Raw genomic sequence first — 26339 nt, forward strand, 5'->3', positions numbered from 1 at the left:
TCATAGGTGAGTTTTTGCTTGCTTTCTATTGCAGGGCTGAGACCCAAAGACCGCCCCCTCCCCCCAAGCAGGACCAAAGTCCAAATTGGGAGTCTTTCTTAAGCTGCTGGTGACTGCCCTGGAGAGAAGCACTTCTTGAAGAGCAGCTTTGAATGCATTTTACAGAGAAGTTTTTAAGGCAAAGAACACAGAAAAACTACATCCTGGTTGACAACTGCAGGGCAAGTAAAATAAGGGACCATGAGGTTTTAGAACAGGGTTGGGCACTTTCCCATTGCTCTTTGAATAGAGGGATAAGAAAAAGTGGGCGATCCAGATTCAGGTTAAATAAAGAATGGCTTCAGCTGAGACAGTATTGATGAACCTTTTGTTCAGCCAGTCATTTCAAATGACCAAATATTAATAATTTTTATTTGGAATTCAAATCTTTTTCTGGTCCCAGTCTGAGGCAGAGGATGGCTTGCCAGCTTCTTTCCACTGGTGACTCCCAGATTTTGACATTGATCTCAAAGACTGACTGAAAAAGAAAGCCATCCTCCTTCCTTTTCAGCTTGGCCCAAGAGTAAACGCTGTCTTTTTAGTTCTATGCTTTTCTTCAGATTTCTGGTCTTTCCCAGTTCTTATCTCAGTAAAATCACCCATAGGTTTGTGTTTTTGCTAATTTTATGTTCTTCTTTAATGTTATAATATTTTAGAATATGGGTTGGTTACATTTATGGGGATGGCTCTTCTTTATGAGACAGTCCAGCAAAATAGCAGAACTTCTAGGTTCTGTGACTACCCTGGCTATTGACCAAACACCTGCTGTTTGTTACCTAAGTGGCCCAACTGGTACCTGAATAGCTAGCTAGTAAGTGTTGTGCACATGCACCTCTTCCTACTTCTCCCAGTGTTGGAAGTTTTCCCTTATTTATTGGTCACCATTCTTCTTCTATACTCAGGTTAGTATTTTAGGCAGGCCTTGAAAGGGAAAGATAGCCTTAGGAATTACAGTAAGGAAGTCGGTTGCTTTCCTCCATTCCACCTCCTTCATTGGAGAAGAAGAGCCAAGCAAATCCATGCAGAGGACTGAGCAGAAATAAAAGTACAAGGGACTGTTGGGTAACTTGGACTTTCAATCATATTCCATGAAAAATCAATATGTTTCTACCGAGTACCATATGCCAAGAGGAAATCCAAACCAGCGAGTGGGTCAGTTTGTGCTAATATGAAAAACAAACATGCAGTAATTTGGAGAAGGAAAGCTTAATATGAAGAGATATTAAGTAGAATAGAAGATTGGAGTATACAATGAAATTGCTGTTGATTTATAATAAGTACCTGAAGGTTTATTACACTACTTTCTGTAACTTCAGACCACTTCTAATTTTTTCATAATAAATGTAAGACGCAATTCACAACTATAAAATTTTTGGGTGATTTCTTTAGCATAAAGACTTAAATATTTTATGCAATAAAAATGATTATTAAAAATTAATTGAAGGAACTAGAAAATGCCTCACATGCTAGCTGTGTCAACATAAGGACCTGAGTTCAGATCCCCGTGGGAAATGCACTTGTTTGCCACAGTACCCGGGGTAAAACTCATGTACAGCAGCTGTGAGCCCAATGCTGGGGAGGTAGACACTAGAGGATCTCTGATGCTTACTGGCCAGACAGTGTGGCTGAATCAGTGAGCTCTGGGTACTATGAGAGATCCTGTCTCAAAAGAGGTGGTGAGAAATTGGAGAATACATTCAATGTTGACCTCTGGCCTTCACCCAGGTCTTGGAGTTTTACTGCTGTGAACAGACACCATGACCAAGGCAACTCTTTTTTTTTTCCTGATTCAAAATAATATTTTTATTGGATATTTTTTACTTACATTTCACATGTTATCCCCTTTCCTTGTCCCACCCCCAGAAATCCCCTATTCCATCCTCACCCCCACCCCTGCTTCTATGAGAGTGTTCCCTACCCACCCACCCACTCCCATCTCCTTGCTCTTGCATTCCCCTATACTGGGGCATCGAGCCTTCACAGGACTAAGGGCCTCTCCTCCCATTGATGTCCAACAAGGCCATCCTCTGCTACATATGGGGCTGGAGCCATGGGTCATGCTTTGGTTGGTAGTTTAGTCCCTGGGGGATCTGGTTGGTTGATACTGTTATTCTTCCTATGGGGTTGCAAAACCCATCAGCTCCTTCAGTCCTTTCTCTACCTCCTCCATTGGGGACCCCATGCTCAGTCCAGTGGTTGGCTGTGAGCATGCACCTCTGTATTTGTCAGGCTCTGGAAGAGCCTCTCAGGAGACAGTCATAACAGGCTCCTGTCAGCAAGCACTTGTTGGCATCCACAATAATAATGCCTGGGTTTGGTGACTGTATATGGATGGATCCCCAGGTAGGACAGTCTCTGGACGGCCTTTCCTTCAGTCTCTGCTCCACATTTTGCCTTCATATTTGCTCCCATTATTATTTTGTTCTCCCTTCTAAAAGGACCAATGGACCCACAATTTGGTATTCCTTCTTCTTGAGATTTATGTGATCTGTGAATTATATCTTGGGTATTCCGAGCTTTTGGGCTAATATCCACTTATCAGTGAGTACATATCTTGTGTTTTCTTTTATGATTGGGCTACCTCATTCAGGATAATATTTTCTAGTTCAATCCATTTGCCTAAGAATTTCATGAAGTCAATGTTTTTAATAGCTGAGTAGTACTCCATTGTGTAAATCTACCACATTTTCTGTATCCATTCCTCTGTTGAAGGACATCTGTGTTCTTTCCAGCTCCTGGCTATTATAAATAAGGCTGCTAAATGGAGCACATGTCCTTATTATAAGTTGGAGAATCTTTTGGATACATGCCCAGGAGTGGTATAGCTGGGTTCTCAGGTAATACTATGTCCAATTTTCTGAGGAGTAGTTGGACTGATTTCCAGAGTGGTTTTACCAGCTTGCAATCCCTCTTTGTTCCTCTTTCTCCACATCCTTGCCAGCATCTGCAGTCACCTGAGTTTTTTATCTTAGCCATTCTGACTGGTGTGAGGTGGAATCTCAGGGTTGTTTTGTTTTGCATTTCCCTGATGCCTAATAATGTTGAACATTTCTTTAGGTGCTTCTCAGCCATTCGGTATTTCTCAGTTAAAGATTCTTTGTTTAGCTCTGTACCCCAATTTTAATAGTGTTATTTGATCCTCTAGAGTTTATAACTTCTTGATTCTTTGTATATACTGGATATTAGCCTTCTATCGGATGTAGGGTTGATAAAGATCTTTTCCCAATCTTTTGTCCTATTGGTAGTGTCCTTTGCCTTACAGAAGTTTTGCAATTTTATGAGGTCCCATTTGTCTATTGTTGATCTTAGAGTATAAGTCATTGGTGTTCTGTCCAAGGCAACCCTTATAAGGACAACATTTAAGTGTGGCTGGCTTACAGTTCAGAGGTTCAGTCCATTATCATCAAGGTGCGAACATGGCAGCATCCATGCAGGCATGGTACAGGAGGAGCTGAGACTTCTATATCTTTACCTGAAGGCTACTAGGAGAAGACTAGCTCCCACAAGATTAGGAAGAGGGTCTCATTGCCCACACCCAGAGTGACACACTTCCTCCAACAAGGCCACACCTACTCCATTATAGCCAAACCTCATAATTGTACTACTCCCTGGGCCAAGCATATTCAAACCACCCCAACCCACAGGTGCATTAGCACACACACATGCACTCCCGTGTGAACAAGTACAAACACATAGGCTGCACATATTACTTTTTAAAAAGCCAGATGTGGTGGTACCTATCCTCAAGGCTTGGGAAATTAGAATGAGCTCAAGGTTTCAAGGCCAGCCTGGGATACATATCAAGGCCCTGTGTCACAAAGAAAAAGGAAGGGAGAACAAAATGCTAAAGAATTTATGAACTACAAGTGTAAGAAACACGTACTAAAGCTGGGTACAAGGAAGCACACCTACACTTCCACCACTCAGGAGGCGGTAACAGAAAATTACCAGTATAGAGACAAGGAACATAAACCACAAGAGCAAAATGGAAGACTGAAGTCATGAGTAATTGCTTGGTAACAACTAAAACTCGAAATAATGCATGAATTATAGCTGCAAGAAACATAGTCAATCAAGGTATGGTGGCATACACATGTAATACCAACATTCCATACTCAGACAAAGGAGAGCTACGGCAGCAGTTAGGAGCACATGCAGCTCTTGTAGAAATCCTCACGTTGGTTCTCAGTGCCCACATGGCTGATCACAATTGCCTGTAACTTCACTTCAAGAGGATCTGATCTGATGCCTCTTCTGACCTTTACAGGATCCTGCATGTAAGTGATGTACATGCACACATGTACATATAAAAAAATTTTTTTTGAAGAGATGAGATAGAAGGATTGCAAGTTAAAGGCCTCTCTCAACAGTCGAATAACAAAACAAGGCAGGTTCTACCTTTATGGCTAAGGTAGCTTTTTCAAGGGTGTACAACTATGGCTTATAGAATAGCAGGCATGTCACTAGAATTTGCTGCATATCCATTCTCTGGAATTTTCTAGAAACTTATCTTCCTGAAGTTTCCAAAAATATACTCTCTGCAAGGTACTGGAAACATACTTTATAGAACTTGCCAGATCTTTGGCTTTATAGTGTGGGGAAAGCTGTACTCTGCAACAGCCTCCCCAGAGAACACATGCCACCAAGAGAAAATGCGCTTTCATCCTAAAATTTATCTCCAGGGTTTTCTATCAACAAAAGTTGGAGTTGTACCATTAGCAAAAAATAAATTATTTAACAGGCAAAGTGTAAACTCAGAGATAATTTCCAGCACTCAGGTTCTCTATAACCCTCCTACACAAATTTATTTTCCCATACAATGGCAACCAACAATTCATTTTTATTTATATATTTCTTTGTAGTGATTTTGCCAAAATGGATGTATCCTTGGCTTGGTGCTTATCAGGTTCCTCCTAGCCAGCAGTCCTTAGTCCTTGAGACAGGTGTGCTATGTGACCCAGCATGGACCAGAACTCACCATCCTCCTGGCTTTGCCTTCCACATATTGGAATTGCAGATCCAGCTTCATGACAGGCCACAATTTTGTATTTCTACCCAATATGCTACACACTTCTTTCTTACCAAGAAAGAAATTCTTACTATTCTCCCAGATGAGTAGCCTTACTTAAAATTGTCATCCTATCATTGACTGCACAAGGGAACGGAGGCAAAATTCTGTTTTATGTTTAAGAACATATAAGGAAGTTCCCACTAGGAACTTAGAGAGAGGCCTGCTTATAGAATATTTTAATATCAGGCACAATAATCTAAGAGCTTTGAGAGAGGTGAAGGTAACTTTCTGTGCAACCCTGGAGGAGTGACCCCTCTTACCATAATGTTTCATAAATGTTTTGGTGTCAGTTGTCCCAACAGAACTCTTTGTAGGGGCACATGCCTGACATCCCACCACTCCGGAGGCAGACGTGTGAGCATCAGGAATCCAAGGCCCAGGCTATACCAGAGGTTTTATTTTATTTTTTTAAACGAACAAATAAAACCCATCAAACCCCATAAACAAGCATAGAAATAAACAGGGTAGGAATAATAGAGGTTTTGAAAAATATGAGGAATTTTTGGACACAACAAAGATGGAAGTGAAGTAGCTACAGAATGAGAACATGTGCTATGGCCCCAGTGGCCAAATAACCCTGACCTTGATGCTGTGGGGACATGCAGACAAACTATTAGGAAGCTGAGGCAGAAAGCTCATTTTAACCTAGGAGTTCATGGTCAGCCCGGACTGTATAATGAGACCTGGTCTGTTAAAAAAGAACTTTTGATTTAAGCAAAACTGCCATGAGCTTTATGACTTCGAGTTGACCAAACTCTCTTCAGCTTCAGTTTTCGTCTTCGTTGTAGTCGTCATCGGTCGTCGTCTTCTTCTTCTTCTTCTTCTTCTTCTTCTTCTTCTTCTTCTTCTTCTTCTTCTTCTTCTTCTTCTTCTTCCTCCTCCTCCTCCTCCTCCTCCTCCTCCTCCTTCTCCTCCTCCTCCTCCTCCTCCTTCTCCTCCTTCTCCTCCTTCTCCTCCTCCTCCTCTTCCTCCTCTTCTTATGTTTGTTTTTGTTCTCTTTTTCTTCGTGTAGCCCTGGCTGTCCTGGAACTCACTGTGTAAGTAGGCCAGGGTGGCCTAGAATTCACAGAGATCCACCTGTCTCTGCATCCTGAGTGCTAGGATTAAAGGTGTGTGTCACCAAGAACAGTTAACTTCAGTTTGCTTGTTTTTAAAACGGGAAACTAATTCCTACCAACTTTTTAGAACTATGGAGAGTACTACATGAATCATAGCAGTTATTTCATGGAGGAACGAAACATAGAACTATCTAGAAAATAGCAAACAGTGCAGTGTAGTTTAAGCGATGCAATGACTTGGAGGAAACTGTCGGCGTATTTTAAAAGTTTGAATTGGATGCTCTTTATTTGCTTCTAAAACTCAATTCGTGAAGGATGGAGTGGAATACCTGGCTACTATGCAAAAGAGATGTACATTTTAAAAAAAAAATGATGGAGCAAGTTTGGCCAGTGGCCAAAAATTGTTCCTGCCCCCGAAAGAAGTGAGAAGCTTCTGCGCAGCCGCAGTGCTTTTTTTTTTTTTTTTTTTTTTTTTTTTTTTTTTTTTACGCGCCCCATAAGCAAACGCTTGGCGCCTGTTTGCTTGTGCAGACACTTCCCGGGTGTTGTCGGGCACAGTCGGTGCCAGGTACCAGTGCCTCAAGATGTCTGAAGAGGAAGGTAAGAACCCCTTCCCTTCGCCTCACTAGCACATGCTTAGGCCACATAGGGTGACCCCATGCCTTAGACGGCTGTCTTGGCGACAGCAAAAATTTGGCGGGTTCCTGGGATGCCGGGAGGGGTGGGGGCTGTTTTTCTGGGTGGGCACTGGCTTGTTTTCTCATCTGGCCAGTGAGAAGGTGTCAATATGTATGTGAGACTGGGGAGTGCGCCGAGGAGGCTCCGGGGATCCCCGGGAGCTTGAGGTAACTCCTTTTTTGGTGGGTCTAGGTAAAGCCCCCCTCGGAGGTGTGCGGGGCAGAGGAGACAATTAGGGGAGGCGAAGGGGACGGTGGTAAGCTTCGGTGAGGCTACAGGCTGGAGGTTGGATATTTCTAGATTGTTCCGGCGTCCCAGAAACTGGACGGGGGGGGGGCAGTGGGCGGGGGGCAGGAGGGCGGGGGGTGGCATCCCTTCCTGTCCCGGCCTAGGCCTTGCTTGCGTAGTTCCGGGCCCACACGAGATCTCGTAGCTCGGGGTGTCTTAGGTAAGCGTCTGGTTCCTCAGGCTGCAGCTCGATGCCCGCACGACTTGCCCCCGAGACTCGGCTTTTGCTGCCTCTCGGGCCCTCTAAAAGATGCTCCAGTTCCTAGCTCCCCGGGGCTCGAGTGGACCCACATTTAGGGCCTTGAAGGGATTCTAAGGGTCTTCATATCCTAGGCCTTCAAATATGTTTCTGGGGGCCCTGGGCGTTTCCTGTGACATGGCTTCCGGTGGTTTTGGCGGGAGTTGAGGGTTTGTGGGTTTTCTGGGTCTTGAGGTGATAGGAGGCTAATGGCTCCTGGCGGTCCAGACCTGTGCTAGTCCCTGCCACAATTTCAAGACGCTGTTGAAGTTTCTAGAAGTTGCGGAGCCAGGAGCTAGCTCGGGAAGGAGGCACGGAGGGTTTTTGCACCATTACGTGCATCCATTGGGACGCAAGATCTCGAAGGTATTTTTTGTCTGTTTGCGCCGTGTGTAGCCAAGGCTCTTGGTAGGCACTTGTGAGGAGGAGGAGAGAGAATGTTCTTTTGGAAAGAGTGACTGCACTTTGCAGCCTCGTGTTGAAGCAGCTCTTGTGGTTAGGACGGGAGCCGACAGCTCCTGCGAGCTTTTGTAGTTCGGACACTTACTAAATACTCCGTGTGAACTTCGGAAATGAGTCGACCCTTTCTTACCCATCCCTGTCTTAGCGGAGACAGGCTAAAATAAGGAAGGACTAATATTCTTTTTTTTTCTTTTTCTTTTTCTTTTTCTTTTTTTTTTTAACCGTGTTCTGAATTTAAGAAGCTGGTTGAGAGAACGCTTTTCAGAGACCTAAACAGAGCTTTTGGGACCTTGGAGGTTAACCTGTTTGTTTGAAAACCCCTTTATTTCAGATTTGTTAAGAAAGAGGAAGAAAATACGATGTAGAGGGATTGTGAAGAGGCCTTTCCACACACTGAGCTTCCTGTTTGTTTTCTTAGGGAACACGTGTACTGTCCAGAAACAACTGTAAAATGTGGGGATTTTGGAAATTAGTGTGGGGTGCTCTTTGGCATGCTACTGGCTAGTGTCTTAAGCGTTGTGGTCCTTTGATAGAAAAGGTTACCTGTTCCATCCACATTCAGCCTTAGAATTTTTATGACATGAGCTGGCAATTTTTTTTATTGGTTACAAAAATGCAGTTTTTCAAGCAACCTATCTACTTGGTATTTTATAAAGTGTGACTGGGCTAGATGCAGGTTTTACTGTTTCTTCAATCTCTCTGTGTGCCTGTATGTGTACGTGTGCATGTGCGTGTGCGCACACGTGTGTGTGTGTGTGTGTGTGTGTGTGTGTTTTGAGACAGGGTCTCTTCATGTAGACTTGGCTAACCTGGAGCTGGCTATTTAGACTAGGCTGGCCTCGACTTCCCTAGCGCTGAGATTAAATGTGTGCTAGTTTTAAAGTGAAGCACACAAGTGCTAGGGGTGGGGTGAAATGTAATTTGTTTGTTTTACTCTCCTGTGTGGCTTACTTTGTAGGGTCCACACAATGGAAAGGCTACATTTGTTTGTTGAGACTGCTTCCTACTGAGGCACTCAAGGCTATCTGGTAACAGCAAACCCCTAGGGCTTGAAGCTCTCAGGTGCTGAGATTTCAAGCACGTACCACCCCCTGGACAGGAGGAGCTGTTTTTAAAAGTGTCTCTGTAATTGTAGAGAGTAAATAATACTGCATATTAAGTTTGTAAAATATAATTTAAAAAATATCAGAGCTGGGAGTGTGTATATTTATTTAGCTTAGATAGGCTTGACTGTCCTGGAACTTATGGATATCTGGCTGTCCTTGCATTGCAAGTGCTAGAATTAAAGGTGTATGTCACCATGCTGAGCAAACTGTCCTTTATTAACAGTATTTATTTTTGTACTTTATCTATCATCAGTTACCATAAATTGATTTTTTTCAAGAACAGACTTGTAAATTATTGGTCCCTACAAATGTGGCTGTAAGGTAACAGTTTTATAATTTAAAATTTAAAAGCAAAGCATTAAGTACATCATTAGACATTTATTGCTCCATTGAAGCAATTTATATTGCTCTACAAAATTAGAATTAGTAGAAACAATAGTCTCTATGTATATATTCATATATCTCAATATTCATAGTAGATAATTCATTCATTAGCTAACTTGTATTGATTACAAGTATAAAAAGGCTAAATACTGTTTTGTGAGCTAATATAATGTTTTAGACTGGGTGTGGTAGCATATGACTTTAGCCCCAGCATGTGAGAAAAGCAGAATTAGGTAAATATCTGAGTCCAAGGCCAATTTGTTCTCCATAGCAAATTACAGAACAGCTAAGGCTACACAGTGAGAAATTGTCTCAAAGAATAGAGATTTTAAATAGTCCATAACTTTATATCTTAGTCCTCTAAACTGTTCATTTAACATGGTACTTACTCTAGTTTTTCTTTTATTCTTAGAGATTATTTATATAAATATGGAAAGTGACACTGATGATAGTCACATCAGTTATGATGGAGATGAACTATTTAGTGAAGATTTTGGTTCTGATATTGAGGACACGTCGAGTTTTGAGGGCTTGACCGTAGACTCTGAACTTGAAGATTCTGACCTGGACAGCTTTGTGGAAGAATCCCTATCTGGTAACTTTGCTAAATTTTCTCTTGGGTAAAATTTTGTGGTCTGATTCTCATTTCTAGTAAACCTTGTAAATATTTCTATAATGTTTGTATTGATTAGTTGGTATATGAAGCCTGCGTTTAGAACTAGAGAAGTGACTCCGCAGTTAAGAGCACTTAAGGCTCTTGCACAAGACCTGAGTTCAATTCCTGACACTCACATGGCAGCTCACAACATCTGTAACTTAAGTCCTAGGGGATCCAACACTCTCCTTTGACTTCTGTAGGCACCAGGCATTTGGGCAAAATACTCATACGCATAAAATAATATTTTTTCAATGAAGCCAGAGAGTGACAATAATACAGTATTTCTGTATGTTTGTGTTTTCCTTTCAGCTTTGTATGCTGTGTTCCTCTTTGCCTTTTTCACTCTAAGGGGAACAGTCTCAGAAAATATTATAGAGACAATATTCTCTGTCTCAGAAAAGTATTTATATCTGACAACTATAATTAAAGTATTTAGGTATAAAACCTAAGTGAACAGCTTATCTATGACAGCTTGGCTGGAGTTCATGAGTCAGGTGACATAACTGTTTGTGTAGAAAATTTTAAGGAATAAAATAGTCTTGAACTAAAAAGTGGTTATCATTTGTAAAATATAAGCTTAATATACAAAAGTCAATCATTTTGCTGCATACCAGTAATAAAAAATTGAAAATTTAAATTAGAGCACAGTGCTGTTTATATTTGCATATAAGAGTCCACAGAAAGACACCCACATCCTTTTTTTTTAGACAGGGCTCACTATGTAGCCCTGGCAGGAATCCAACCCACAGAGATCTGCCTGCTTCTGCTTGCGAATAAATGCACTATTGCAGCCAGCCACAGAAAGAGTTGTCAGTTGTTCCACGGAGTGTAATGCTAGTTGTATATTTTCCATTAGTATCCTCTATTCGGTTGTAAAATGTTCCTTCTATTTCCAGTGTCTTGAAAGCCTTTCTTGTGAAATGATGTGGAATTTTGCCAACTGCCTTTTCTGTATCAAGATGCTAATATGAGTGTTCTCCTTTTTATTGGCACACTACATTAATTTTCTTAATGTTGAGGACCTTGCTGCATTTGGGAAATAGATTCTCCTGGTTATTCTGGATAACAGTTTGGCTCTCTATAATTTGATGGGTTCCTTTGCAAGGGAAATCTCCAGTAGGTAGTGATTTTCCTTTCAGTGTGACAAAAATCAAAACTGAAACCAAGCACTAAACATTGACATTGCTAATACAAGTTTATTCAATGAACAAAAGGGAAAGGGGGACTTCCAGCTCACAGATAACTTCCCTGCTTTTATAGGTTAAACAGAATCAGAGAAGATACTTGCTGATTAAGAGGAGGAATATTCCTGTCTTGCAATAGACAGAAATTTCCTGAGACCATCTCCTTTTGCTTCTCTTTTGGTCTAGTGTTTTTGTCTTGGAGGCTGGAAGATGTATGGAACTTAGATTCTAATGTAGTTTAAAATACGTTCTAAATTTTAGGCATTCATCTTGGTGTCTTCAAAAGGAAAAGGTGAGGACAGAGACTAGGCAAGTACAAGCTGGATCATCCCCATGTTATGGTTCCAGGGAGGGGTAAACATCAAAAGGTCAACACTTACTTGTGCAGGTCTGAACTGAAGTCTGACCTAAGGCCTGAGTCTATAAGGTGACAGAGAGGCTACCAAGAGAAGCAAGCTAACTAACTAGCTAACTAGTCTTCTTCCTTCCTTCCTTCCTTCCTTCCTTCCTTCCTTCCTTCCTTCCTTCCTTCCTTCCTTCCTTCCTCTCTCTCTCTCTCTCTCTCTCTCTCACACACTCTCTCTCTCTTTCTCTCTTTCTTTTTTCCTCCTTTCATTCTTGATGAGGAGTGATAACTACACTATATGTGGATATAAAGATAGGTATTTACAATGCTGTTAAGGAACTTACACTGATTTAGGGAAATGCCAGTAGTAGATTCTCCTCTAGGGTCTATGATCTTGCCAGCTACAGTTATATTTATAAGTACCAAGCAGGAGTTCCCTCCTATTAAATGGGACTTAAGTTCAATTAAATATCTAATAATTACTCCCAAGGCAAAAGTGTATGACTGAGCAAGTATCTATGGAATAGGAGATCAATTCCTTCAGACATAGGCCAAGTAGTGGTATAGGTGGTTCATATAACTTTTTGAGAATTCTTCACATTGATTTTCATAGTGGGTGGACCAGTTTGCAACCCCACCAACAGTGAATGATGGTTTCCCTTTTTCCACATCCTCTTTTTCTTTTTCTTTTTTTTTTCTTTTCTTTTTTTTCGAGACAGGGTTTCTCTGTATCGCCTGGCTGTCCTGGTACTCACTCTGTAGACCAGGCTGGCCTCAAACTCAGAGATCCACCTGCCTCTGCCTCCCAAGTGCTGGGATTAAAGGCATGCGCCACCACTGCCTGGCTCAGTTCTTTTTCTTGATCATAGCTACATTATCTGAGGTAAAATGAGATTTCAAAGCCTTTACTTTTCATTTTCCGAATCTCTAAGGTTGCTGAACATTTAAAAGGTATTTTATAACCATTTTCATTTCTTCTTTTAAGAACTCTCTGTTCAGACCCATTGCCCATTTTTAAATTGTGTTGTTCTTTTTCTGAGTTTTTAACTTCATTTTTTGAGTTCTTTCTATATTCTGGATATTTATCCTCAATCAGATGTATAGCTAGAAGATCCTCTCCTACTTTGTGAGCTCTTTACTCAATTGATGGTTTCCTTTGCTGTATATAAACTTTCAGAAAAAAGAAGAACACTAAAGGGACACATATAAGGATAGAGGTAAAATTATCCCCATTTGCATAAGAAACCCTAAAATTTCTACCAGAAAACTTATAGATGTGATCAACATTTTAAGCAAAGTGCCAGGATATGAAATCAGCTTACAAAAATAGTTAGCCTTTCCATATATTAATAACAGATATACTCAGAAAAAAATCACAGAAACATTCCTATATGCAATAATCCTTTAAAAACTTGGTATAAATCTAACAAAGGAGGTAAAAGACTTCTACAATGAAAACTTTAAATTTCTGAAGAAAGAGACTGAGGTGACACCCCCATGAATAAGGATTGGTAGAATTAATATTGTGAAAATTACCATTCTACCAAGAAAAGTGTATAGCTTCAGTGCTGAAAACAAATTCCCACAACATTCTTCACATGAATGGAAAAAATCATAAAATTCATACAGAAACACAAAAGGCTCAGGATAGTTAATGCAATCCTGACCAAAACAAAAGAATGGTGGAGGAATTGCCTTTCCATATTTCAAGTTATATTACAGAGCTGTGGTAAAATATGCTTGTACTAGCACAAAAACAATAGCCTTGGCTAATCTGGAACTCAGTAGGTAGACCAGGCTAACTTCATAAAGATCTACCAGCCTCTGCCTCTTGAGTGCTAGGATTAAAGGCACATGTTAAAAAAAACATTTTTAGTACAGCTTTTTAATAAAAAAAATCTTAGAATAATATGTTTGTGGGACAAGTGTTTATGTGACATGTTGAACAGTAAAACATAATAAAGATACAGTTATTCAAATTCTGTGGTACTAATTCTGAAATAAGGAGTTAAATTTGATGCAATAGACAATTCATAAACAATATAGGATTTAGAGTTGGGGCTGGAGAGGTGGTTCATTGGGTAAAACATGAACTCGTATGCATGCATACACATATACACATATCTGTGAAGTTGTACATGCATATATATGTGTGTATATACATGTTTATACATATATATGCAGACTTAATATACTGCAGTTCATTTGTACAGCAAAGATGTAAGATAAATGATGGTACAACAAATGATCTCTAGAGGTAAAGGTCTTCATTATCATCTCATACATTCAGAAAATGTAGTTGAATGTTTTTCTAACCACTGTGAAAGATTTAAGTGTGAAAGCAATTAAGGAATCCCAACTTTTAATGAATCGATGAGATTAAGGAACAAATTTCTCCTTCGTAAAGATCCCGGGATCACACCAGTGCCCAAATAAAGCACTTGCTCCACCTGCACACTTTCAAGTGCGCCTGTGCTCACCCTTTGATAGCAAGAGCCGATGCAGGAAACCCAACTGGGCAGTGAGCAAGGAGACAGAAAAACTAGAAATCCACAAAGCAAGGGATATTAACAGGCAGAAACGTATGAAAACATTCAACTGCATTCATAATGAGAAGGATGCAAGTGAGGTGGGATAGAGCTTGGGCCTTTTATCAAATTGATGTTTAAAAGTTAATTTGCTTTAGTGATAACAGGAAAAACCTTACATTTTAATTCTCTTGGAATGCAAATGTGTACAGCCTTTCAGGACCTCTGGGAAACACCTATCAGAAGCCTTTCAAATGTTCTTCTATAGGAAGTTGTTTGAATGGATATACATAATTATTTTAAAACAGTGAAAACTTAGAAGCCATAAAACTCAGAAGCCAAAAATATACAATAACAGATGATAGCCAAACCTATTTGCATTAATACAATAAATTACTGTGAAGACATTTAAAAATATTTTAAAATTTTTAAGTGATACTCTAAATTGCTCAAAATATATAAGCAGTATAAAAGAAAAGGGGAAGGCAGTACATCTAAAGCTCCTATTTAATGGTGATGGATTACTTTGTTTAGTTAGATTCTGAACTTTTTATAAGGAGCTACTTTTAATAAATTATTTTGCATGCATGGATTTTTGCCTGCATGCCTTCCTGTGTACTGCATGTTTTTCTGGTGCTCGTAGAGACTGGAAAAGGACATTGGATCCCCTGAAAATAGATGGTCAGGAAACATTCAGTTAAAAATAAGATTTAATGACGATTCCAGTTTGAGTTGGCTATGTTCTATTTTAAAACGCATTGCTCTCTATTTACCTCACCTGAGAGTTAATTCTCCTCTTCTTTTTTTTATTGATATTTTTATTCACTTTACATCCCAGTCACAGCTCCCCTCCTCCTCTCCTCCCAGTTCTAACCACTCCCCCTCCCCTCCCCATACTCTGCCATGCCTGCAAACCAGAGCCTAGCACAATTGTCATTTGAGAGTCATCATCCAGCAGCTGATAGAAACAGATGCAGAGACTCACAGACAAACATTAAGCAGAGATCGGGGAGTCTTGTGGAAGCTTCGGGGAGGGATTGTGGGAGCCTGGGGTGTCATGGACACTACAAGAAGACCTGTAGAGCCAACTAAACTGGATACATGTAGGGTTAACAGAGACTGAACCACCAACCAAAGAGTATGTATGGACTGAACCTAGCCCCTCCCGACATGTAGCGGATGTGCAGCTTGACTTTCTCTGTGTAGCCCTGGTTGTCCTGGAACTCGCTCTGTAGACCAGGCTGGCCTTGAACTCAGAAAGAAATTCACCTGCCTCTGCCTCTCAACTGCTGGGATCAAAGGCATGCACCACCACTACCCGGCTAATCTTTTTTTTTTTTTTTAATTGCCCCTTTGTACTACTGGGAAATGACTTTGAAGTTAGGGCATCTTGCATGCTACCTTAGAGCTATAACCATGATGCCTTCTTTACATTTTTTGCCCATTTGAGACAGTCTAGCTAAGTTGCCCAGGCAGCCCTTAGTGTAAGAATCTCCTGCCTAAACCACATACAGCACCCCTCCCACATTTTGAGAGGAAACCAGAGGGTCTGCAAGTAATCCACATTGGCCAGCTCAGGCTGGCTCAAATTTGGCATCTTCCTGCCTTGGCCTCAGGGCACTGGCAGCATAGGTATAAACCACAACACCAAATTAATTACCATCTTCTTACTCCCTTTTCTGCATACCATTTGGGTCCTTTAGGTCATTAATATCTCCTTGCTGCCCTGGCTGAGGATGGATAAAGCTTTTGCACTATAGTGCCCCATCAGTAACTATGAAGAAAGAGCACAAGCCTGACCTAGTTCAAGCTTGAGCATCCTATTATTGTTCTAGTTCCCTATTGACTGATATAAAGCCATAATGTAAATATTGATATTTCCAGATTTTTCGACTTCTATTTCATGCTCATTTATTTCATTCAGTTGCATGGGATGTCTAAATGGTAAGGTAGCTATGATTTTGGCGCTGTAGCCAGTCCAGTAGTGAATTTGCTTTGAAGGGATTTTAGTGCAAGTGGGGAGGCAGAGTCTGCAGTGGTACTGCCCAGACAGCAGTAGTGGAGCCTGCTACTGCAGAGGCAAGGCTGGAGGCCAGCGACCATGGCAAGTCGGTGGTGGGGACACAGATTAAAACAGAATTCTGAAACATATTTTAGAGGTATGCTACTTCCATAAGTAAAAAGAACAACAGGAGGAAGAAGAAGAGGAAGAAGAAGAGGAAGAGGGGAAAAAAGAAATTCATGGAGATCTTCATAAACACTCTAACAGTTATCATCTCTTGTTCAGTTGTTCTGTAGAGTTGAAATTGTAAAGCACCCCTTCATAGTTTGAACTTGCCTTTTAAACTGTATACTTATTCCTATTGAGGGGACATATTCTTTCCATGCTTAAATATTTTTTGTAAATTAATCATGAAAGGATTTTTATTTTGTTACTTTCTAAACTTGAAATAGGAGCCAATTTAAAGTGGCATGCTCAGAATATATCTATAATAAGATTTTTAAGTAGTGAGTATATAAAATGACTTTTTAATTTGCTGCTTTTTCAGAGATTGAAGATGAATATGATGATGACAATGGAGCTGATGGAGATGAAGAAGATGATGATGAAGATGAGGAGGAGGAGGATTGTGAAGAAAATCTTCCAGAAAACTTAAAAAGATTCAACTCTAGCCCATTGGCTCTCCCCCGATTAACCAAAAGAAGACGATCATCTAGTCCAGATTCTTTTATGGTTCGTATACTAAAATAGAAATCTATGTTCTCATTGGACTATATTCCTTTTTATAAAAAAACAAAAAACGTTCTATTGAACTGGAAAACCTATGGCATGTCCTGTGATTAAAGTCAATAGGAAACTACCCCAGCCTAAACCAGGCAGGATGACAAAAGGCACAGACCCTTCAGGTTTTCCCTCTGGGAAAAGGGGCAAGACCTGCTGAGCTGTTTGCCAAAGGTGAAGGAAATACAGAATGGATAGTATTGGAAGGTAGTTATTGTAAGAGTTTTCCTGGCACAAGGACATCTTGGCAGTTGGGAGCCAAGAACTACCACAAAATCATACTATGCAACAAATCCCACAAGAGATTTAGTAACTAGATAGTTGCCCATGTGGTCAGGTTCCAGATGGCATAGCAGGCTCCAGGAGACAGAGAGGACACTTGGCAAGTAGGCAAGGAGAGACAAATGCTTAGAGCAGGTGGAGAGAAGAAGCAGCTGAAGAGGCAGATCCTAGAATTTGGAATCAAATATGGTGGGTGACAGAAGCCAACAGAAACAGATGATCCACTACATGCCTTAGGAAAGTCAAATCGGCAGCTTGAGTCAGATTAGAAGCTAGGTTTGGAGTGGCCAAGTCCCTTTGCTAGTTGAAAGGCACAGGTAAGAAATATTAGTTCATCCTGTTGATTAGTGGCTCTGGCTGGAAGGGCTCATTGAAGCTTATGAAGGGGCTTATGAAAGGGTACAAGGGGATGCTCCTGTGAGGGAGAAGGCAGGGAACCAAGAGCATAAGAAACCAGCCATCCCTAGAAAGGACAGAATTTCATCCTTGGTGCTAGGGATTGTGAATAGCTGAATTAAGTGCTTTGTATCTAGAGTAATGGGCTTGTAAGTTGGAGTAACAGCTAATTCCAGATAAGTAAACTGAGGAGTGGACAGCTCCAACTTAGAGGGTGAGGTCCTGTATCTATTGTCAGAAAGCAAGTTTAGTAGAGTCGAGAGGTATCAGTCTGGCTAATTTATAGGGATGAACTATAAGGAGAAGATCAGCTACATGTTATATAAGCTTACATTTACAGAAAGACAAATTAAGTCGGAGACCAAAACCTGGCCAAATACGTGGGCTGTCCTGGAACCCCTGGAGTAGGACAGTCCCGGTGAGTTGGATAGAAAGGTGGGTGTACAGGTCAGTTCAAGTAAAGGTAAAATATTTTGTGACTAGGGATTGAGAGGAACAAAAAGAAGGCATCCTTGAGATCTAGACAGAAAAAAATGAGAGGCTCCTGAGACAGTGATGGAAAGGAGAGTATAGGAGGTTGGGTTCTGCGGGTTGGAGAGGAACCAATACAGAGTTAAGTCAGAGATCCTGAACCAAGTGGTAACTTCCATTGGGGTTTTAAAGTGTGTGTAAGGGGGTGTTAAAAGGAGAAGACACGGGCCACAAAAGTCCTTTTCTTAAGAGGTCAGAGATAAGAGGCTTAAGTCCCCTGAGACTTTGAAGAGAGGGTGAGGGTGGGTAATGTAATTGGTAGGGTTTTGCAATTGGATGACAAGAGGGGACCGATATTTGGCTATAGATGGGTTTGGGGTATCTCATACCTGGGAATCCACCTAAAAGGTCAGTAAAGGAAAGGGTATGTTGGATTGTGTAGTTTGGAGAGAAAAGAGGAAGGGAATGGCCAGTTAGCCTGGAGTCAAATGCACTTTGGGAACAAAAGAGATAGGGGCACTCCCTTTGACTAGGAGGTCCCTTCCCAGAAAGGCGACTTGGTGGCAAGGTTGGTGTTACTAGGAAGAAATGATTAAGGGGAATACCCCTAAAATACAACCAAGTGTTGGTTTTTCCCCTGACAATAGGGGAATAAAGGAGAGGTAGGTCCCAAAAACTCTGTCAGGACCGAGTAAGTAGTCCCAGTTTCTAGAAGGAAGGAGATGGATCACCCTGATATTGTTTACTACCCATGGTTCTCTGTTAGAGATGATGGTGGCTGGGCCAAGGGAACCCAGGATCCCTCAGTTACCCATAGCTGCACCTAGGAGGTTGGCTGAAGAGTGATCTGGGCTTGCTGTCCCCTCACCACAAGGGCCAGGGAGACAATCCACAGCCCAGTGTCCCACTTAATGGCACCTTGGACATAGCCAATAGGGTTTGTGAGAGTTCTGGCATGCCCACACCTGGTGACCCTCCTGATAACATTTTAAACAAGGACCTGGAGGTTCTTGGGCTTTCAGAAGCAAGGGAGGCTGGGAAGCGCCTATGGCTCGCTGAAAGGTACATTTAGCCATCATCAGATATTTCTGTTTTCAGGCTTTCTCATCCCTATTGTGGTATACCTTAAAGGGCACAAATAAGACTTCTGCCTCTGGAGTCAGAGATCTGCTCTATGGCATTTTAACTTTGACCCTAATGTCAGGGAAACTCTGGGAGAAGATCATAAGGGAGTTTCCATCAGGATTCAGATTGATATATTATAGGAGGGCCTTTGTAAGGCCAGGAATTGGGACAGGTTTTCATGTTTTTCCTGGATGCTGGATGACCTCTCTGGGGAATATATATGTGTATATATGTGTATATATATACACACACATATATATTATTCCAGGATGTATGTGTGGGGGTGTGGGGGGTGTATTGCTTTTAAGAAGATTGGCTAGGAGGCAAATTATAAATTGATCTGTAGGTGAAATGCCCATCCTTCCCTGGGTATTGTAGTTCCATCCAGGATCCCATTTGGGGCCAGCCTCAGCACATCTGGATGGGCAGTTTTAGATTGGTGGATATTGTCTGCTGTGCTCTAGCCTGTCCAGACTCACCTGTGCTCCTCAGGGAGAAGGTTGTTAATGAGAGTATAGTTTCTCCACTGAGGCAATACACCATACTGACAAATAATAAATATAAAAGCAGGTTTATTTGGAGTAGCTCTGTGTGTGTGTGTGTGTGTGTGTGTGTGTGTGTGTGTATGTGTGATCTCACAGGAGGAGGTCAGAGAAGTCTTGCTTGTGGGTTGAGGTAGGTGCTTTTGAAAGGGGAAGGGGAGGGAGGGAGTAGTAGTAGTAGTAGTAGTAGTAGTAGTAGTAGTAGTAGAGTTATAAGCCTTACTCAGTGAGATTATGGCCCTATAGGATGCTCTTAGGTCTGGTGCTCACATTGGAATCCAGAACTAGGAGCTGTCTTTGTCCAGTGTTTTGTGTGAGACTTTGCAAACCTGGGCTCTTGGTCAGAAGAGAAGTGTGGGGACCTCTTGGCCCACACTAACTTGGCCTTTGTCCTAAAACCTCTAGCTTAACAATGAGAATCATATAAATGTTATGGAAATTAAGTTTGTAAGATCAGGTAATATATTGAAACACTTTTATGAAGGTGGAGGAATTCACAGTAAAAGATGCTGCTTTTAAATCCTACTTTTTGGATAAGCCTAGTTTTTTGTTTGTTTTTTGTTTTTCTTTTTATGATTTTTTCTCATCTGTTATTCTCAGGACAAGAATCACCTAAACAAAAATCCATCTTAATCTAAAATATCTTGGAGATCTATTGTGGCCTCCTTGGTTATTTTTTAACACTGAGCCACCTTTAATCAAGATTGTTAGTGCAGTCATATGGCATCTACCTTTCCAACCCTACCAAGGACAGTTGTAGCCACATGGCTGCCTCTATCCAGATGGGAAACAGTAGCTAAGATGGTGGCAAGCCACGTGTTGCTTACACCTGCAAATTGCATCATGCCATATGGTTCTTTTAAGATTAAATATGTAGAGATTTTAAATATCAACCCTCTGTGTTACAAGTTTTAAGTTAACTCCTTTGTTACAGATTTTAACCATACTCAATATACTTACAAATCTTGAAATACAGAAAGTTTACTTACTAGTTTTAGAAATTTTGAGTTATGATTCATACCTTAACAAAAGTTTTTGAGAGTTAATCCAAAACCAAAAGGAGTATGAAATGGGTAGGGGTAATTCCCACTGGGAAATATATACTCTTCCTCTCCTTTCTCTGTAACATAGTCAGGTGGCCCACCTGACAGGGGACAGAGAATTTGGAGGAAACCTTTAAACATGCATGCTTGGGTCTAAAGGAGGTGGAGCCATAACCCAATGTCAGAGCCAGCTTTTCATTGAAGTAGAGCAACAGAAAAGATTTTTTTTACGTGCAGCTCTATTATTTATTTATTGTTTATTTGTTTATTTGTTTGTTTATTTATTTATTTTACACTCTAGATTTTATTCTCCTCCTGGTCCACCCTCTGACTGTTCCACATCCCATACCTCCTCCCTGTCCCCCTGTCTCCATAAGGATATCTCCACCCAACCCCACCAGACCTCTAAACTACCTGGGGCTTCCAGTCTCTTGAGGGTTATGTACATCATCTCTGAATGAACACAGACCCGGCAGCTCTCTGCTGTATAATTGTTGGGGGCCTCATATCAGCTGGTGTATGCTGCCTGGTTGGTGATCCAGTGTCTAAGAGATCTTGGGGGTCCAGATTAATTGAGACTGCTGGTCCTCCTACAGGGTTACCCTCCTCCTCAGCTTCTTCCCAGCTTTTCCTTAATTCAGCCACAGGGGTCAGCAACTTCTGTCCATTGCTTGGGTGCAAATATCTGCATCTGACCCTTTCAGCTGCTTGTTGGGTCTTTTGGAGGGCTGTCATGATAGATCCCTTTTTGTGAGTGTTTCATAGCCTCAGTAATAGTGTTAGGCCTTGGGACCTCCCCTTGAGCTGGATCCCACTTTGTGCCTATCACTGGGCCTTCTTTTCCTCAGGCTCCTTTCCATTTCTATCCCTGTAATTCTTTCAGACAGGAACAATTATGGGTCAGAGTTATGACTGTGGGATGGCCCCCTCTACCTCATTTGATGCCCTGTCTTCCTGCTGGAGGTGGGCTCTACAAGTTCCCTTTCCCCACTATAATACATTTCATCTAAGTCCCTTCCTTTGAGTCCTGAGAGTCTCTCACCTCCTAGGTCTCTGGTACATTCTGGAGAATCCCCCAACCTCCTACCTCCTGAGGTTGCCTCTTTCCATTTTTTTTTCTGCTGGCCCTCAGGGCTTCAGTCCTTTTCCCTCACCCAATACCAGATCAGGTTCCCCTCTCCACCTCCCCATCTCCTTTCCCTCTCAGGTTCCCCCTTCTTCCCCCCTCCCGTGATTGCTTTCTTCTCCCTCCCAAGTGGCACTGAGGCGTCCTCACTTGGGCACTTCAGCTTGTTGACCTTTTTGAGTTCTGTGGACTGTATCTTGGGTATTCTGTACTTTTTTTTTTGGCTAGTATCCACCTATTAGTGAATACATACCATGCTTATCCTTTTGAGTCTGAGTTACCTCACTCAGGATGATACAGAAAATGCAGTTCAATTACACATGGAATACTACTCAGCTATTAGAAACAAGGACATTCTGAGTTTTACAGGCAAATGGATGGAACTAGAAAACAACAATTTAATAGTACCAAAACCTAAAAGATTCAGAATTCCCTGTAAAACTGAATCCAATAAGTGGAGAACAAAGAGGACTTAGAGATAGAAACAATTTTGACCTCTAGCTGTAGAGGAAGCTGCAGGAGGGAGCTGAGAGAGCCACTAGCCAATGAGGAGTGTGTGCACATCTATTCTTTGCTCTCTCCCTTGCCTGTTCTGTCTACCTCCCAGCTTCCACACCTTCAATAGACTTATAGATCCATCAAAGGAATCTTTAAAAGGTACCACATTCACACAGTGTGTGTGGCAGGGGTGGGGGAAAATAAAAAAAAAACAAACAGGGCTTGGAACACAGATAAGAGAAGGCTGGAATTCAGGGAATGGAGAATCACTTTCCATTTCCCTGATTACTCATAGTAGTCGTGAAAGTCCCAAGTAATATTTAGAATATTGGGAATCTAGAGTGCCATTAGGTAGTTATTGGATTATCTAAGAGATATTAAGGGCAAATTTGTTTGAAAAAGTGAATAAATTTGGGGCTCTTTAGGTCAGGTGCCAGGAGGAGAGACTGGAGGGTTTCTAAGAGGCATAATAAGGAAGAATGAGGTGGGTATAGGAAAAATGTCCCAACAGCCTGTAGTTAACACCCTGTAGTCTCTAACTAGGACTCAGGGTGGACAAAAGGATACCGAGCCTTTCAGTGGGTTTTTCACTGTACTCAACAGGGGTCAAAGGCCCAAGGAGAGACTGCCTGGTACCAGGGCTTTCGTGGATGGTGCCCAAAGGTTTGCATAAAAGCAATGAAAGTCAGAACTCAGGGAGTTCTTATCCATAGGAAAGGGATAGTAACGAGAATTCATAAAAGCCATGACAGCACATATGTCTCTGTGTGTGTGTGTGTGTGTGTGTGTGTGTGTGTGTGTGTGTGTGTGTGTGTGAAAAAGGTGGAAAAGAAAGGGTGGTAATAGCCCAGCTAGACTTAAGGAAGCTGCAGAATTGTGGTTCCAAGGGTTGAGGGGTGATGGGGTCTGTGAAGAGGACCAACCATAGCCTTAAAGACTATGGCTGGGGGTAACTCCCCCTGAGGGGGAAACTCACAGAATTATCTCTGGTGAATGGGATGTCAAGCTATCAGTGGAGTGTGAAGGTTAGTCTTTGGTGGGGGTGGGGGGCCAGAGATGAGAGGTTGGGTCCCAGTTTGGCTCAGACCCCAAGAGGGCAGCATAGGCACCAGGAAAGCCCATCTGAATAAAGGTATCTATATGAGTATTTTTCCAGCACAAGGACATCTTGTCAGTCAGGAGCCGTAAAGTCACACCAGGCAACAAACCTCACACAAGAGGTTTACTAGGGAGAAAAACAGATTGGCTGGCTGCGCCTCTGAATTGGAAGAAAGACAGAGAGGGCTAGGTGAAAGGAGAGGGCTTTAAAGGGTCTTGGGGCATGTACAGTGAGCTAGTGGAAAAGTACAGTGGGGCTGACTGGTTTTGGATATCTCAAGGTGGTGAGGCTTTCCAAGCCTCAGGGGCTCCAGGCAGGGTGTTTATCCCTTGGCCTTAGTCTCACATTGGGGTCAAGCCAGGGACAAGGTGGTCTTCCCTTATCCCTGGTCCCTACAGTTATAAATACCACATGACCAGTCATAGAAATAGGATTATAATTGACATGAAAGTTTCTGTTGTAATTTGTTAGGAATGTGTATAGATATCTGTGTTTTCTTTCCTTGATTTCTTTATCATGTAGTATAACATAAATTAAGAGAATATCAGTGGTTATCATAGTTAAATTTGGATACTAAAAGAATGTCCCTCAATTCTAAAAAAGAATCCTCACCACTACCATCTATTCTAAGATTTATGATATGGTTATGGTTGCACAAGTATATTAGGCATACTTATGACCTGGTCATTGTTTTTATTGGGAAATTAAATGTGATTTAAGGAGATATGATTTATGACAGATTGACAAGAGGTGGTCTTGTGGTGACTATTCTTGGTTTTCAACATGACTACATGTAGAATTAAATAAAACTCAACTGGCTGGGTATATCTATGAGGCATTTTTCTTAATTCAGTTTGAATGGAAAGATCCATTTTTAATCTGGATCTTTTGAGGTGGGAAGGTACAACTTTAATCTAGATCATTTGAGGTGAGAAGATCTAACTTTAATCTACTTGCTAGTAGCCTATATAGAGGACATGGAGGAAGGAGGCTTGCTCTTTCTTTGCCTGCTTCCTCCCATCCTCTCTAGAAAGTCCATTCCTTCGCTGGCATTAAAGCCTACTGCTTTGGGATTCTAGCTTATATGGAAGGCCATAAGATATCCAGACTCTTGGACTGAGCAACTATATTCTTAGACTTGACATTGGTAGACAGCCATTACTGGACTAGCTAGACCACAGCCTGTAATCCACTCTAATAAATCATCTAATTGCAATATTAATATATCTTAATACAGGTGACAATAATTATTGTATTTGAAGGGACCATATATTAATGGGATGCTCCACTCTGGACCCCAGATTAAGCACAGTCTGCATCCAAGCAACACTTTCCATGCACAAAGAGATCTTTTATTATGCAAGGCAAAGAAAGAAGGTGGCCGATTCTGAATTGAGTGAAAATAGCAGCAACTAGCTTTGCAACTGTTCATTTTAAGAATGTAAAATGAGAGGTCTGTGTTAGAATGAGCTAGGGTGTGTTAGTTAGTTTTGATTGGGTATATTAATTACTGCAGCCAAATGGGGATTTTTGATTGCTGGACCTTGGTGTTTTGATAGTTCTACCTTGGTGATCAGACTCAGGAGTGAGTCAAGTATAAGAAAGGGCCAAATAAAGGAACAGAATTTGGTGGCTTGCTTTAGGAATGCAGTCTAATGGTTTAGAAAGGGAAAGGGATGCGGGATGTACCAGAAGGACCTGGCACCTGCTTTGCCATACATATTTAGACCTGCTAGAGTATTTACTTCAGTATTTATATTTCCTATCACAGCATAAATGACTCTAGGTTACTGGAAGACTAGTCTGTATCCCATGGAGTATTGAGAGGGTTACATTCAATGTGAATTGTGACTTAAGGGAAGTTGGATTGATAAGAATAAAGTTTTACTAGTACTATAATTAAAAATATATTGGCTAATTGGTTAAGTGTATAACGCAAGGCTAATAAAAGTAATTTTAATCATGTATTTTGGAGCAAATATTTTGTCAACTACTTTATATATTTGTATTAAGATTATTGTTGAAGTCCATAATTCAGCCTTGAATAGTCATTTTAATTCATTATGATGGTTTCTTGTTTTACTAGTTAAATTTACTTTTCTTCCAAAGAAGGAGTGCTTTCTGTCTTGTCCACAGAGTGTCACTGTTGGATTATTTGAAGATCTAGAGCCCTATACCATTTGATTCTTTGTGGTTAAAAATACTTACTTCCAGCACAGAACTGGTTCTAGATTACTGGAAGATTAGTCTTGGTGTCCTGAAGTACAGAAAGGGTTATTTATACTCAATAAGAATTGTGACTTATGGGCAGTTGGATTAATAATACAGTTTTACCAGTACATCCTTTCATATTGTTGTAGGGAGAGATCTGTTAGGATGAAATAGATGTCCTAAATTTTCCTCTTAATTTCTACCTTTAGATCTACCTTTGGCTCATAAATAAATTCTCCTTAGATAATGTTTACTGCTCTAATTGGTGCCTTGAACTTGGGATTGTAGATGCTAAATGAGTTGGATTAAAGTCTCAGGCAATAGCCACCTTAATTCAGAGCATTTAAGACAATTTATGCTCTGAGGGTTAAGATGAGTCACCTGAGAAAGTGTACAATCACAGGGACAAGTGAGATGTGGCAAAAACATATTTTTCCATCAAGGCGTATGAACAAATAGCAATATCTAGTTGAAATGAATAAATTGGATTCTCTCCTATCTGCTACACCAGGGAGGGGCACGAAAACACATTCCAAGAGCAATTCCATGTTTTGAAACCAAAACATGGTTTAAGAAACATAGGTTACGAGCTGGGCGTGGTGACGCACACCTTTGATCCCAGCACTCAGGAGGCAGAGGCAGGCGGATTTCTGAGTTCGAGACCAGCCTGGTCTACAAAGTGAGTTCCAGGACAGCCAGGGCTACACAGAGAAACCCTTTCTCA

The 26339-nt window shown here is 41.2% G+C and overlaps 1 protein-coding gene across 1 annotated transcript in view; it reads left to right on the top strand.

Annotated features, from left to right (window-relative positions):
- Positions 1–6752: 6752 nt before the first annotated feature.
- The window catches only part of Gm15262 (predicted gene 15262), a 36867-nt gene continuing 17280 nt past the window's right edge, over positions 6753–26339 (top strand). The window contains exons 1-3 of the mRNA XM_017318657.1: positions 6753–6768; positions 9737–9919; positions 10292–10410. Of these exons, the coding sequence (XP_017174146.1) occupies positions 6753–6768; positions 9737–9919; positions 10292–10410 (318 nt within the window). The remainder of the gene's footprint in view (positions 6769–9736; positions 9920–10291; positions 10411–26339) is intronic.

This window comes from Mus musculus, chromosome X (genome assembly GCF_000001635.26).
Source record: "Mus musculus strain C57BL/6J chromosome X, GRCm38.p6 C57BL/6J".
Taxonomy (NCBI): domain Eukaryota; kingdom Metazoa; phylum Chordata; class Mammalia; order Rodentia; family Muridae; genus Mus; species Mus musculus.